This window comes from Lactuca serriola, chromosome 2 (genome assembly GCF_051521515.1).
Source record: "Lactuca serriola cultivar US96UC23 chromosome 2, Lser_US96UC23_V15, whole genome shotgun sequence".
NCBI lineage: Eukaryota > Viridiplantae > Streptophyta > Magnoliopsida > Asterales > Asteraceae > Lactuca > Lactuca serriola.
The window spans coordinates 189,191,679-189,204,110 of NC_136409.1; the positions used below are offsets into that span (position 1 = coordinate 189,191,679).

The 12,432-nt window shown below is 35.5% G+C and overlaps 2 protein-coding genes across 3 annotated transcripts; both read right to left on the minus strand.

The window, feature by feature from the left end:
• Window positions 1-2,081: 2,081 nt before the first annotated feature.
• On the minus strand, window positions 2,082-4,364 carry LOC145087839 (Tetratricopeptide repeat (TPR)-like superfamily protein). The gene is made up of 2 exons (XM_079025926.1): window positions 3,286-4,364; window positions 2,082-3,197 (listed from the first exon to the last, which is right to left on the minus strand). Exons 1-2 carry the CDS (start codon window positions 4,219-4,221, stop codon window positions 2,154-2,156), a joined length of 1,980 nt encoding a protein of 659 aa, XP_078882052.1. The 5' UTR covers window positions 4,222-4,364; the 3' UTR covers window positions 2,082-2,153.
• Window positions 4,365-4,474: 110 nt separating this feature from the next.
• On the minus strand, window positions 4,475-6,566 carry LOC145087840 (uncharacterized). 2 transcript variants are annotated; one of them, XM_079025928.1, is made up of 3 exons: window positions 6,359-6,566; window positions 5,676-6,218; window positions 4,475-5,306 (listed from the first exon to the last, which is right to left on the minus strand). In XM_079025928.1, exons 2-3 carry the CDS (start codon window positions 6,210-6,212, stop codon window positions 4,665-4,667), a joined length of 1,179 nt encoding a protein of 392 aa, XP_078882054.1. In that variant the 5' UTR covers window positions 6,213-6,218; window positions 6,359-6,566; the 3' UTR covers window positions 4,475-4,664. The 2 variants fall into 2 exon arrangements, with proteins under 2 accessions (XP_078882054.1, XP_078882053.1); XM_079025927.1 differs by having other exon boundaries at window positions 6,355-6,565.
• Window positions 6,567-12,432: the final 5,866 nt, after the last annotated feature.

Genomic DNA, 12,432 nt, shown 5'->3' on the forward strand with positions numbered 1-12,432 from the left:
TAGTGATGGAAGGTTTGAAGATTTTTTTCCCCTTGGAGTTTTGTTTTGGTAGATGAAAACATTTTTGTTTGGTGAATTAAGTCTTTTTGTGAGAGAAAGAAAGATAGTTTGTGTGTGAGAAATGTTGAGAGTGTCCTGTTAATTTGTTAATTTATAGGGGTTAGATTGAAATTTGAAATATTGAAATTTAAGGTAAAAATTATTTTTTAGAAGAAAATTTGGGGATTGAAGTTTTGAAAATGGTGGATCCTGTCAACATTGAAGCAACCAATCACATGCAAGCAATCCCCTCTTTCTCTTCTTAACTTTCTCTTCTCGTTAAGGCCATAGCAAAAGCAAGGTAGCGAACCCTTAGTGAGAGCTAGGGGCAATGTTCCTTTTCCTAGCGAGCATGTTTAGCGCTCCACTCCCATCAACCTTATAGGTAAAAACAATAAAATTATTGTGTAATGATAGTTAATAAAAAATAATTATTGTGTAATAATTAGGGCTATTTAAGAAAAAAAGATAAAGTAATGAAAATTGACTCTTTTTTCTAAAACAACAAAACTAAGCTGCTATTAAAATATCATTTATATCTCCTAACAAGACCTAAACCCATGACTAAGCTAATATACAATCTAGATCTCCTAGTGACACTTAAACCAAACCCATGACTAAGCTAATATACAATCTAGATCTCCTAATGAGATTTAAACCATGACTTCTCATTTGAAATATTTAAATCTTACCATTAAGCCAAAGACCTTATGGTTGATGAAATCACTTAATAATATAAAAGTGGTCTAAGTAGATGGACTCTTATTTTATTTATATAAAAACGATGATGTGAAGTGATTAGTGTATACTAAAATGAGTAAAGATGTAGGGAAGCTGATGTAGTCGGTAACTATACACTAGCCTTAAATTAGTAAAAAATATTACTTTGTGGTTTAACCTAAAAAGTGATAAATTTGAATGATTTTTATATAACTTGTCTTAACAAGTTGGGGATAGCCCATTTAGATAACAATGTGTCTAACAAGGAGTTAGGGTTCTATCCCAGGCATATACTAACCAGCCGTTATATATATATATATATATATATATATATATATATATATATATATAGGTTATAATGTGGATGAACAACTATTGTGTGAATGTGTGGATAATGCTATTTTATGAAAATTACTAAGAGAATATGTTGTTTAGTAATGTGAATACGTTAAATCTCACAGAACTATTGTTATTTTAATGGATTCTCACCAATTCTAATTCATTTTTGTTCTCATTCATCGTTTTTTATTTATTTTAATTCTTACAGAATACGACTCAATAAAAATCCTGATAACATTCTGACAGAATGATAATAATTAAAAAAGTGTATAATAACCTTATAAACGATTTAATTAGCAAAAATGCTTAATATAATTAAAATAATTATATAATATTGAACGTATTCATATTATCAAACAAAATATTTTCTTTGTGATTCTCACAGAATAGCATTATCCACAAGTCCACACAATAGATGTCTATATATATATATATATATATATATATATATATATATATATATATATATATATATATATATATATAATGGTTATTTGGAAAACAAAACCCCTAAAAATCATAAAAATACATAAAAAAATACTTACAGATCACAAAACTTTTTTTTGAATTTTTTTTATAAAAAATCGCAGCTTTCTATTCAAATTCGTTGAAAAAAAATTGAAAAAAAAAATAAAAAAAACTGATTTTTTTTCAGCGAATTTTAAGAAAAAACTGCAATTTTTTATAAAAAAATACAAAAAAAAGTTTTGTGATTTCTAAATATTTTTTTATGCATTTTTTTTTTTTATTTTTAGAGTTTTTTTTTTAAGTTTTTGTTTTCCATAGAACCTATATATATATATATATATATATATATATATATATATATATATATATATATATATATATATATATATATATATATAACTTGTCTCAAAGTTTAAATGATTCATTGAAATTGAATTTGTCTTTCAATCCAATTCCATTTCTCTTACCAATAAAGCTTGTTCCAATCCCCATATCGTAAGAAAAACAATCCCCAAAACTTTGCACTTCTCTTAGTATTAATTTTAGAATCTAAATACTTTAGAGTTTAGACACAAATGTATCACCAATTACCAATAATCCTTACAAGAACACAATCCATGACTAAAATGATGAAACCTCTTAGAATCTCTCACAACAATTTCACGATCCACAATCTTGGCTATCAACTTTATAGTCTCATGACAATCACCACAAATCCTCAAGTTCTTCATCACCTGGATACATGTCCCAGGAATCGAATTCATAATCGCATAAGCAACAGCAAGTTTCTCACTATGAATCTTCAATGTCATTTCCTTCTCTTCCTTATCAATATCATGTAAAACAGATGTCATATTCGCTACATATCCAGCTTCTTGCACCTTCATCATCAATTCTTCCAAATACAAATAAATCTTCTCATGATCAGGATGCTCTTTATCCCCAACCAGAAACACATGAACCCTACCTTTCAATTCAACCAAACTAAACCCTGGTGTTTTACTCAACCCATGACTCTTCATATAAACCCGCATCTTTTCAACATCTTCCCACCTCCCCGCATCAGCATACATGTTACAAAGTAGAACATAATATCCACAGTTTTCAGGGTCAAGCTCAAAAAGATGTCTTGCTGAAATCTCTCCAAGCTCTACATTCTTATGCATTCTACACGCAGCAAGAAGTGAACCCCACACAACAAAATCAGGCTTTACCTTCATTTTCTTGATCAGATCATAAGCTTTATCAAGAAAACCCGCCCTCCCCAAAAGATCAACCATGCAACTGTAGTGCTCGACACCTGGCTCGATTGAATATTTATGTTTCATGGTTTGAAACCAGTGCCACCCTTCATCAACCATACCTGCATGACTACATGCGGATAGAACTGATACAAATGTTATGTGATTTGGGACTATTTTAACACGAATCATTTCATAGAACATGTTTAAAGCTTCTTTAGCATAACCATGCATCCCATAACCTGCAACCATTGCAGTCCATGATTTTACATTCTTGTTCTTTATGCGGTCAAAGCTTCTTTTTGCAGTCATTACTCTTCCACATTTGCAGTACATGTCCACAATTGATGTGCCCACGATTACTTCCTCTTCAAGACACATCTTTATGACCTACATACACAAGATTATGTATGTTGTGATTTGTGCGCATATTTATTAATCTATCATATATGTTTTGAGGAGAAGTAGTTTAACGTACCTGATCATGTATACATTTTCCAAGTTGTAGAGCACCAGAATGAGCACAAGCCAACAGAACAGTGGACAAAGTCACAGCATTGTATTTAACATTTGGATCTTGCACCATTTTAGAAAACAATTTCAGTGCTTCTGTAGAGAATCCATTTTGAGCACAAACTGCAATCATTGAATTCCAAGTTGTGACATCCTTGTCGTTTATCTCATCAAAGGCCTTCCTACTGAAAGCTACCTGACCGCATTTGGCATAAGCATCCACCAGAGTATTCCCAATTTTTGTATTTTCTGCAAATCCCTTTTTGACAACGACCCCATGGACACCTTCTGTAATGCTCTTACTTGAAGTACTAGAACAAGCGGCAAGGACAGAAACCATGGCAACTGAATCTATGCACACCTCGTCTTCGTTCTCACTCATGCTTTCTTCAGTCAGGAAGTTTTTAAAAAGGGATAAAGCTTCATGGGGAAGTCCGTTTTGGACATACCCGGTGATCATTGAAGTCCAAGAAACAACATTTCTCAGAGGCGATTCATCGAACAGGTTGCGTGCATCATCCAGGTGACCACATTTCGAGTACATGTCAATGAGAGCAGATGAAACGAAAAGATCATTATGAAATCCGAAGACAATAGCTTGTTGGTGGGTCTGCTTTCCAGAGTGAAGATCATAGAGAGCGGAACATGATTTGATGGTACAAGGGAAAGTGGAGCGGTTTGGAGTAAGAGATAGCTTTCGCATGGCGGAGAAGGCGAGAAGGGACTCCACAGACTCACCGGCGCGAGAAAGGTCGGCGATGACCGAATTCCATGACCAGACATTGGTGGTGTCTACGTATTTGTTGAAGAAAGTAGCAAGGTTAGAATTACTGCGGGGGAAGTTGTTGATTGTGAGCTCCGACAAAGCAGCAGCGACCATAGCTGCTTTGGTTATCTTCATTCATTTCCCGGGTTTCGGGTTTCCTTGTGGTCGCTTCTTTTTCTACAAACTACGATAGAGACAACTAGTTTGAAGAAGCTATAAAGAGTTTCGAATTTCTCTTTATAATGTTGTTTAGTTTGAAGATAAAGTGTCACATGACAAGAAAGTCTCTTTATATACTATTTTTTGCTATATATAATCATACTTTTTCCAAATCAAACTATTGTAATGAAAGTATCCCTTCAAATCAAAATGTTAAAGTATACATACATACAAACAACTCAAACCAACCATCATCATAAATCATAAATCATAAATAAATGTTTGTTTCATGTGTGATGCTACACAAATACACAATTGAAAGAATGCGACTACCATCCCAATTCCCACCACCCTCCGCCGACTTGCCGCCGGAGTTGGCCATATATCTGCCGCCAGGCCCAACTACTAGTACTAGTCTACTACAGAAGCCGAAGGTGGGAGGTATCATTTAATCTTTTAATCTGCCACCCTGTTTTCCATGAATGTTGGAGTAGTGTCACAGATGAATCTTCTATGCAAATCTTGTTTGACATCACCGGGCTACAACCAAGAACCCCTGTCAAAAGACACTTGATAGGAATCGAGTGACTGAAAACCGCCACACAATGGCTGCTGTTGCTTCTCCCACTCATCCCCGCCCCCACATGGTGGTGGTGGTGATGGTGGTTTGGTTCTTCATCCGCCTCTTGATCTCCGGTGGTTGTCACCATTTGTAGGCGGCTTTTCCCGGACTTCCTCCTTGCCAACACTTGTTTGGGCTTTTGTAGTAAATCCCACCGGGGTGATGGAGGTCCATATTGATGATCTGGAGGTGAAAACCCACCAGATCGGAGCTTTTCCGGCAAGCATACTACTGTTCCGTTTAGGAATTGGAGCATTCGGAATTCCACCTGCCGGAGTGATTCCCCGGATGGGGCTGCAAAATCCGGCTGGAATCTCTCGATTAAGGTTGACACTTCAGGGGTGTATACATCGGACCTCACGCACCCCTCCCATAGTCCATGACTTATCTCTTGTAGGGCTTCCGATGCTTGTATTAGGTGTTCGGAAAAATTCATCTCCTGCAAACAAACAGAACACGAAAATTAAGATGCAAAACCACAAACCCAAATCTACGACGGAAATTAGTTGATGGAACTTGAGAACAATTTGCAAGTTAATCAATCAATCGAGATTCATATTTGATATTCCCCTTTTGCAGGAATGCAGACCAGGGGTGGGCCAGTGAGAAGATTCGTGATCGAAGTATCACTTCCAATTGAGGATTCTGAAGAATCTATCAATCGAACCAAATTTGAAGCTTCAAGAAGATACACTCATTACTCAAGTCAATCGGTTACTTCCTTAAACTTATTGAAAATTAGGATCAAGATGTGAATTCCTACGAATGAGCATAAGTTGTGAATCAAGCAGATGAAATAATGGAGTACCTGACAGATGGGAAGAGCTGTCGATCGAGCGCGATCTAAAGGGGAAGTGTAAACGGCATTGAATCGAATCCCCTGAGATTTCAAGAACACTGCTAAGGCTCTAGCTTGTCTCTTCCCGTTAGGCGTCAGTGTAGCTTCAGGGCAACGACCACCGACCAAATCTGGTCTTAAATTAACATGGCACTCGCCTTGGCATATCAAGTACACCTCCGTCATAGCTCTATCGTCATCCACCGCGTCGGAGAAGCTCCGAGTGAACTGCGGCGGCGGAGAAAGGACGTTGCAAGGGTCCCATACCTTGATGGATGGGGCAAGGCGTGGAGTGCCGAAAGACGACGGCTGAGGGGATAACGGCGATGCAGATGCGTGGCAGGGTAACAGTTCCGGCTCTTGTTCCACGACCTTCTTCATTAAACTGTCTTCTTCACCAAGTAATCTGATTGTGTCGTTGTGACCATGATCGTTTCTTTCTTCCTCTTCTTCTTCTATTTCTTCATCGTCGTCGTCGGTTACTTGTACAGACTCAGATGCCCCCATTTCAACCTGCAATCCGTTACTCAGATGTTTCGAAATTCGAATCTACCGAATCAAAATACTCAAACAAACGATTCATGATTCAACATCAGATTATGGGAATTATTATTAAAAAGGGAAATTGAAGTAGATCTGGAGTTGTTACTTGCTTCTGGTTGCGTATGGGATTAGGGCCGAAAAGAGACACGAGTGGATTTCTTCTCTTTCTTCACATGTCAAGCAAGTTTGCTACATACTTCAGTTTTCACTTTACCCATCGAGTAATCAACTGTCTTCTTCGTCTGTGTTTATCAAAATCTTTCCTTTTTTTACTCTGAGATAAATCGGTCAAAAACCTATCTGGTTTTGAAACCGGCATTAAAGAAGGGTAAAAGCGATTCAACAAACTAGGAAAACATCTGTGCATTTAATGATTTTGTCTACTTTTGTAATAGAAACATCTTGTTTACAAATAAACCGAAAAGTTTCTCAATCTACTTTTTATAAACTTCAAATGACTTTTAGAAAGCTTATCAATTTTTCGACAAAATTAGTTTCTTGCAAAAAGAATAAAATTGAGTACGTAGGTAGCAAGTGGATTCTACAAAGTACAAACCAGTTTGTCCAAAGTCCAAACAATCGAATTGGTTAGAGATTGTTCACGAATCAAGTAAATATCTTTAGGTTTAATGGTAGATTGTATGTTAAAAATAAAATATGTGTCAACGTCGACATTACAATCTAAATAATCATGATTTGTTATACGTCTAGATGACTGAAAATGTTATTAAATTAAAGACAAATTAAATATGTTCGAAGTTTTATTTTATACTTATATATTTGTTGTTTACTAGTTGGGGTTAATGGCACAACGACAATCAATAAGTTTCAATTTACTAGCATCGGTTAGCTTTAACTATCCGGTAACATAGATTATTTGGTGTTAAATAGTGGGACATGTTGATATGACAGCTACAAGCAAAAAAGTTATATTAAATGTTTGGATGATGTATGATCTAGTTCTTCTTCTTTTGATTTCGGGTTGCTTATTTGATGCTCTATCATATTGTTTTTTTTTTCTTATCCGGTTTTAATATATATAAACAAACGTGTATGATGAGGTATGATTCGGAAATACCGGGATATGATTCCGTTTATAATACAGATAGGAAACCCTAGATAAATCCAAATTCAATATATCTTAAACCGGGTAATTATCCACTTTCCAGATTATTCATTAGGGATTATTCTAGAATCCCTTAACCCTTAAGAAATCGTCCATAGCCTATGGATGGTTATAGATTGCCTCTTGCACAACTATTGAACAATTACAATTCAGTCATTACACATTTATTTAATTTTTTTAATCTTAAAATTAGTTCAAATTAATTTCTGATTAAATATTATAATTTCTAATTAATTTCAATTTACTAATCAAATAATAAATCAACATCTTTTTCCAAAATCATCATTCCTAGTTGCTAGTCTTGAGGGCAACCCAAACGGACCGTGTTACTATCAATTTAAGTATATACCAATTATAGTTATAGCCTTATAGGCTTAGACACCTAATCCAACAATAGGGTGGTGACATATCTTACTATAAGGTTTGGTTGACATTGGCATGTTTCAAAACAAACTTCTATATTACTTATCCAATCTATAGTGGCTATTGGACCTCTTTTTCCGTAATCAACAGTGTGTTTGATTTTCATGATTTTTTATAACTACATTATTTTTCTGGTTTGAGACGAAGTTGTTCGGGTTATTCTTGATTAATATTGTTGTCAACTGCCTCCCTAACTATTCTAACCGTGTTTTCTTCAACAAATTTCAAGATTTCTTTTTTATTTTCTTGTAGAATTTGTGGAATAGTTTCCCGAATAGTTCTAGTGATTATCTTTGCAATATTTGTTTTAGGTTGTTAAGCAGACATTTGTTGTTATTTTCCTATGTACAATTATGATATAATTCTAATTATGGTAATTATAAAACACAATTAAAGCATGTGTAACATATATATATATATATATATATATATATATATATATATATATATATATATATATATATATATATATATACTGTTAGTATATTTTACAATGTCGTCAACTTGTTATTAAACATATGATCCAAACTTTGACCAGAATTGATCAAAAACCTATATAATACAACAAAACTCCTTTTTTTAGTTTAAAGTGAGTAATAGCTCAGCGTATTGTTACCCTTCAAACCTGACCTATATATTTATCTAATATGAAGTCGGAGGATACTTGTCAACTATCCATGCAGAATAACTTGTAGCATATGGTACAAAGGGATGTCCATGATAATCCCCAAGGAAAGATATAAACGTGAACTAGATACGAAACATACGATATACACGCTGGGCGTGACGAGCAACATCACATATATTGAGTTTCCCATAAGTGAATGTGTCCTTGACTTTGACATACCAAAGACGATTTGCTATTATGTGAGTTTGTTCTAATTATTGTGTGAAGTTGACTTGTGTGCCTAATGCTTCATGGTATTTGAAACGACCCAAAAATACGACCCAAAATTTTCGTTTTTCAACATAACCAAAAACCATAATCTGAGTGTTATATCATAAAACCATACATGATGTATCTCAAAATAATAATAAAACACTGTGCGGAAAACCGTATCATGTCCATGTCATATAAAAATCAAGAACTAAGTCAACTCCCAGGATAAAAGCTGAAGCTGTGGTGTGTGCGATGCCATCATCCCGAGCTCTTCCCTCTGCTAGCGGAAGTACCTGAAACCCAAAACTGAAACTGTAAGCACGAAGCTTAGTGAGCTCCCCCAAATTACCACATAACATACAGTAACATATCAAGCACATACTGGGGCCTTACCCCCTCCATCGGACCGAAGTCCGAAGCTGACTGACTGGGACCTTGTCCCCTACATCAAACCGAAGTCCGAAGCTGACATCGGACCGAAGTCCGAAGCTGACTGGGACCTTGTCCCCTACATCGAACCGAAGTCCGAAGCTGACATTGGACCGAAGTCCGAAGCTGACTGATCATAGCATAAACATATTACTAACATGAACACACATACTCCTGTCTGAGCCACGAAGGCATCAAACATACTAACTACTGCATCGGGTCAAAATCCGGATACTACTGCTAGCTAAACGGGTCGGCATTGTGGTCTTAGACTCGTTTCTACTGAAAGGAAACTCACCTCGTGAACTGGCTGCTGAGTGAATAGCTCTGAGGGCTAACTGCTGCTGCTCCGGTATCTCCCCGGCTACAAGTCCATAAACACACTCAATCAAATACTAAACACTGCACTGGGTAAAATGACTCTTTTACCCTTGGTCAAAGTCAACTCTCAGTCAAGGTCAACTCTCGGTCAAGGTCAGCCCACAGTTGACCTGACTCGCCGAGTTGGGCCGCCAACTCGCCGAGTCCTTATTCTCACTCCTCGACTCTACTCGCTGCTACTCGTCGAGTATGGCATCGACTCGACGAGTACCCTCCCGATCCAAGAATTCAGACAATCTTCATCCGACTCGCCGAGTCCTATGAACAACTCGACGAGTTGTTCTTGAGCTTAAGAAGATTGCCTTGGACTCGCCGAGTTGTATGAACAACTCGCCGAGTCCCTCCATTACTGAGTCTACCCTCAAACTCGCTAAGTCCACTCCACTACTCACTGGTCCCACTCGACACCGCTCAAAAGGAAGAAATCGGGGATTCGCGACTAGACTCGCCGAGTCGTTCTTCCGACTCGCCGAGTCACCGCCATGCAACTATTCTACACTCGATTCTGCTCGAATCCAATACATACAAATGATAGATCTGAGTCCAATAAGCTGATTTACCACGTAAAGTTTCCAACTTTACGTGTACAAATGCATGAACAAGGGAATAAAGGCTAAAAGATGCTTAAAAGGGGTAGATCTAGGGTTAATATGCAAAATAGCTCCATAAAGGCAATAGATCTGGGCTCTACAACTCCTAAATGAACAGATCTAAGGTTATCTCGGCATAAGAGAGCTTCCATATCAACATAAAGCTTTGAGAAAGGCATTAACAAGATCTAGAAAGGGTTTTAAGGCATAAAAGAGAAGGAAAACTGAAGAATACCTCAAAGAGCTCTTGCTTTCCCTTGAATCTCTGCTCTACAATCCTTCTCCTTGCTCCTTTCTTCTTCTCCTTCTTCAAGCCTTCACAATAGCACACAAAATCACTTAGAATCACTCAAGAACGAATTAGGGTTTTCTCACAGCTTTTGAGGGTGAAGGAGGCGAGATTGGGGACTATAAGGTGGCTTAAATAGTGGGCAACCCGGGGATTTAGGGTTTCTCCCAGACGGACAGACTCGCCGAGTCCAGAATATGGACTCGCCGAGTCGCCAGCTAACACGTGCTCGAAATCCTGACCCTACTCGGCGAGTCAGGCTATGAACTCGCCGAGTCCCTCTTGCAAAAATTCAAAATAAATACCAGGAATTATCATACCGGAGACGGGTCGTTATAGTATTGAATTAAGTCAGTAAGCAGGGTTTGGTAGTAGTCACGTTGTATAATTATATAATTATCTGGTTGTCCTTTTATGCCTGGTGATAAGAGTATGAACTCTGGGTCATTTATCTCATTGGTGAGGTCGATAAAGTCTATCGGCATGCTTCCTATATATATATATATATATATATATATATATATATATATATATATATATATATATATATATATATATATATATATATATACACTAGCCATTTACCCTTGCTAAGCGACGGGTGCGAAATAGTTTGTTGCGGCAATTATTTCCATTCGAAAACATGTTATATTTCAAGGAACGTAAGTTACTTTTCGAAGAATCTTTTTCTTTCGGTGTTAATTTGTCATTCAGAAATGTCTCTTTAAAAATATGTTGTTATTTTTTATTAAATATAGAAGTATGTTGATGTATTTTGTTCAAAATAATGTTTTGTTCTAGATTAAAAGTAAATGTGTTTTGTTTTTTATATAAATATACATTGTTGATTGAAAACCACTTAAATCTAAACGGCTGTTGAATGAGGGTCGGTGAATAATTTCTAGACGACAATTTGTTTCATTTCTATAGACACGTAAATCAATCCGGAAGCAAACCGGAACCAAAAACTGAATAAACCATAAAGTAAGAGCTGAAAATTAGATCGCATACCACTTTTCAGGGTTTCGGTTTTGGTTCAGTTCTACTAAGGAATTCGCTTTCTATGAAGAAAATAAAAATGAATTTTGTCTTTTATTTGCTTTAAATTATTATCTTTTTAAACCTCACTTACTATAATTTTAATTTAACATTTATTTTAAATATGGTTGTTTTCGTATAAAGCTTTTATACTTTACATCATTAAATTTCTTAAAAATTTAATATTACTATTAACATATTAAATAATACAACAATGTACGGTACTGTAAAGCTAGATGCATTTAAGAATGATTTGGCTCCAACTACGAAGAAGAAAAATATATGCTAAGTCCAACCACATCGCTTACAGTTGGTGCAAGGCCATCAAATATTTGGTCTTATTTTTCATCCAACAAAAAATGTTAACATCATATTCACCAAAGAAGGGAAATAAGGTTAGAATCAACCAAATAATAACATTGTATTATTGGTTTTTTTAAAGCTATATACTTTGAATAATCTATCATTATAGTGATGGGAATTTTGTTTTGTATTCACATTGGTATATTTCGATAGATTCTCAAAGTATAATGTTGTAATCGGAATACAAGAAAGTTTGATGCTATAATATAAAAAAAAAAATTAAAATAAATTGTCATATCTCATATTAACCATGTTACAAATCATGAAATCAATGTAACTAAGTTTATACAAATAATATCTAAAATAACAATAATGTGCCCTAAATGTCAATGTTTTTCAACCAACACCTAACATGCATGGGATATCTCTAGTCTATTTGCACCATCCCGAATCCAAAACCAATCACATTAAAACAAGATGAACCATCACATGTGTAGTACATAAAGGGTTTTCTTAGCATAAAGTGAACATAGGTGCACCCTGAAGAAGAAAAAAAATGTCAAATAAACGGTTAGTTAGCCCATAAAAAATATTTTTTTTAATATATTCAAACATAATAACTCATTAAGTCATGTTACTCCATACTTGACTTGATGTAAAAAATGGGGTTATTGTTAGAAAAGTTTTATATTTTGAATTGATATATGGAAAAGTCTCAATTTTTA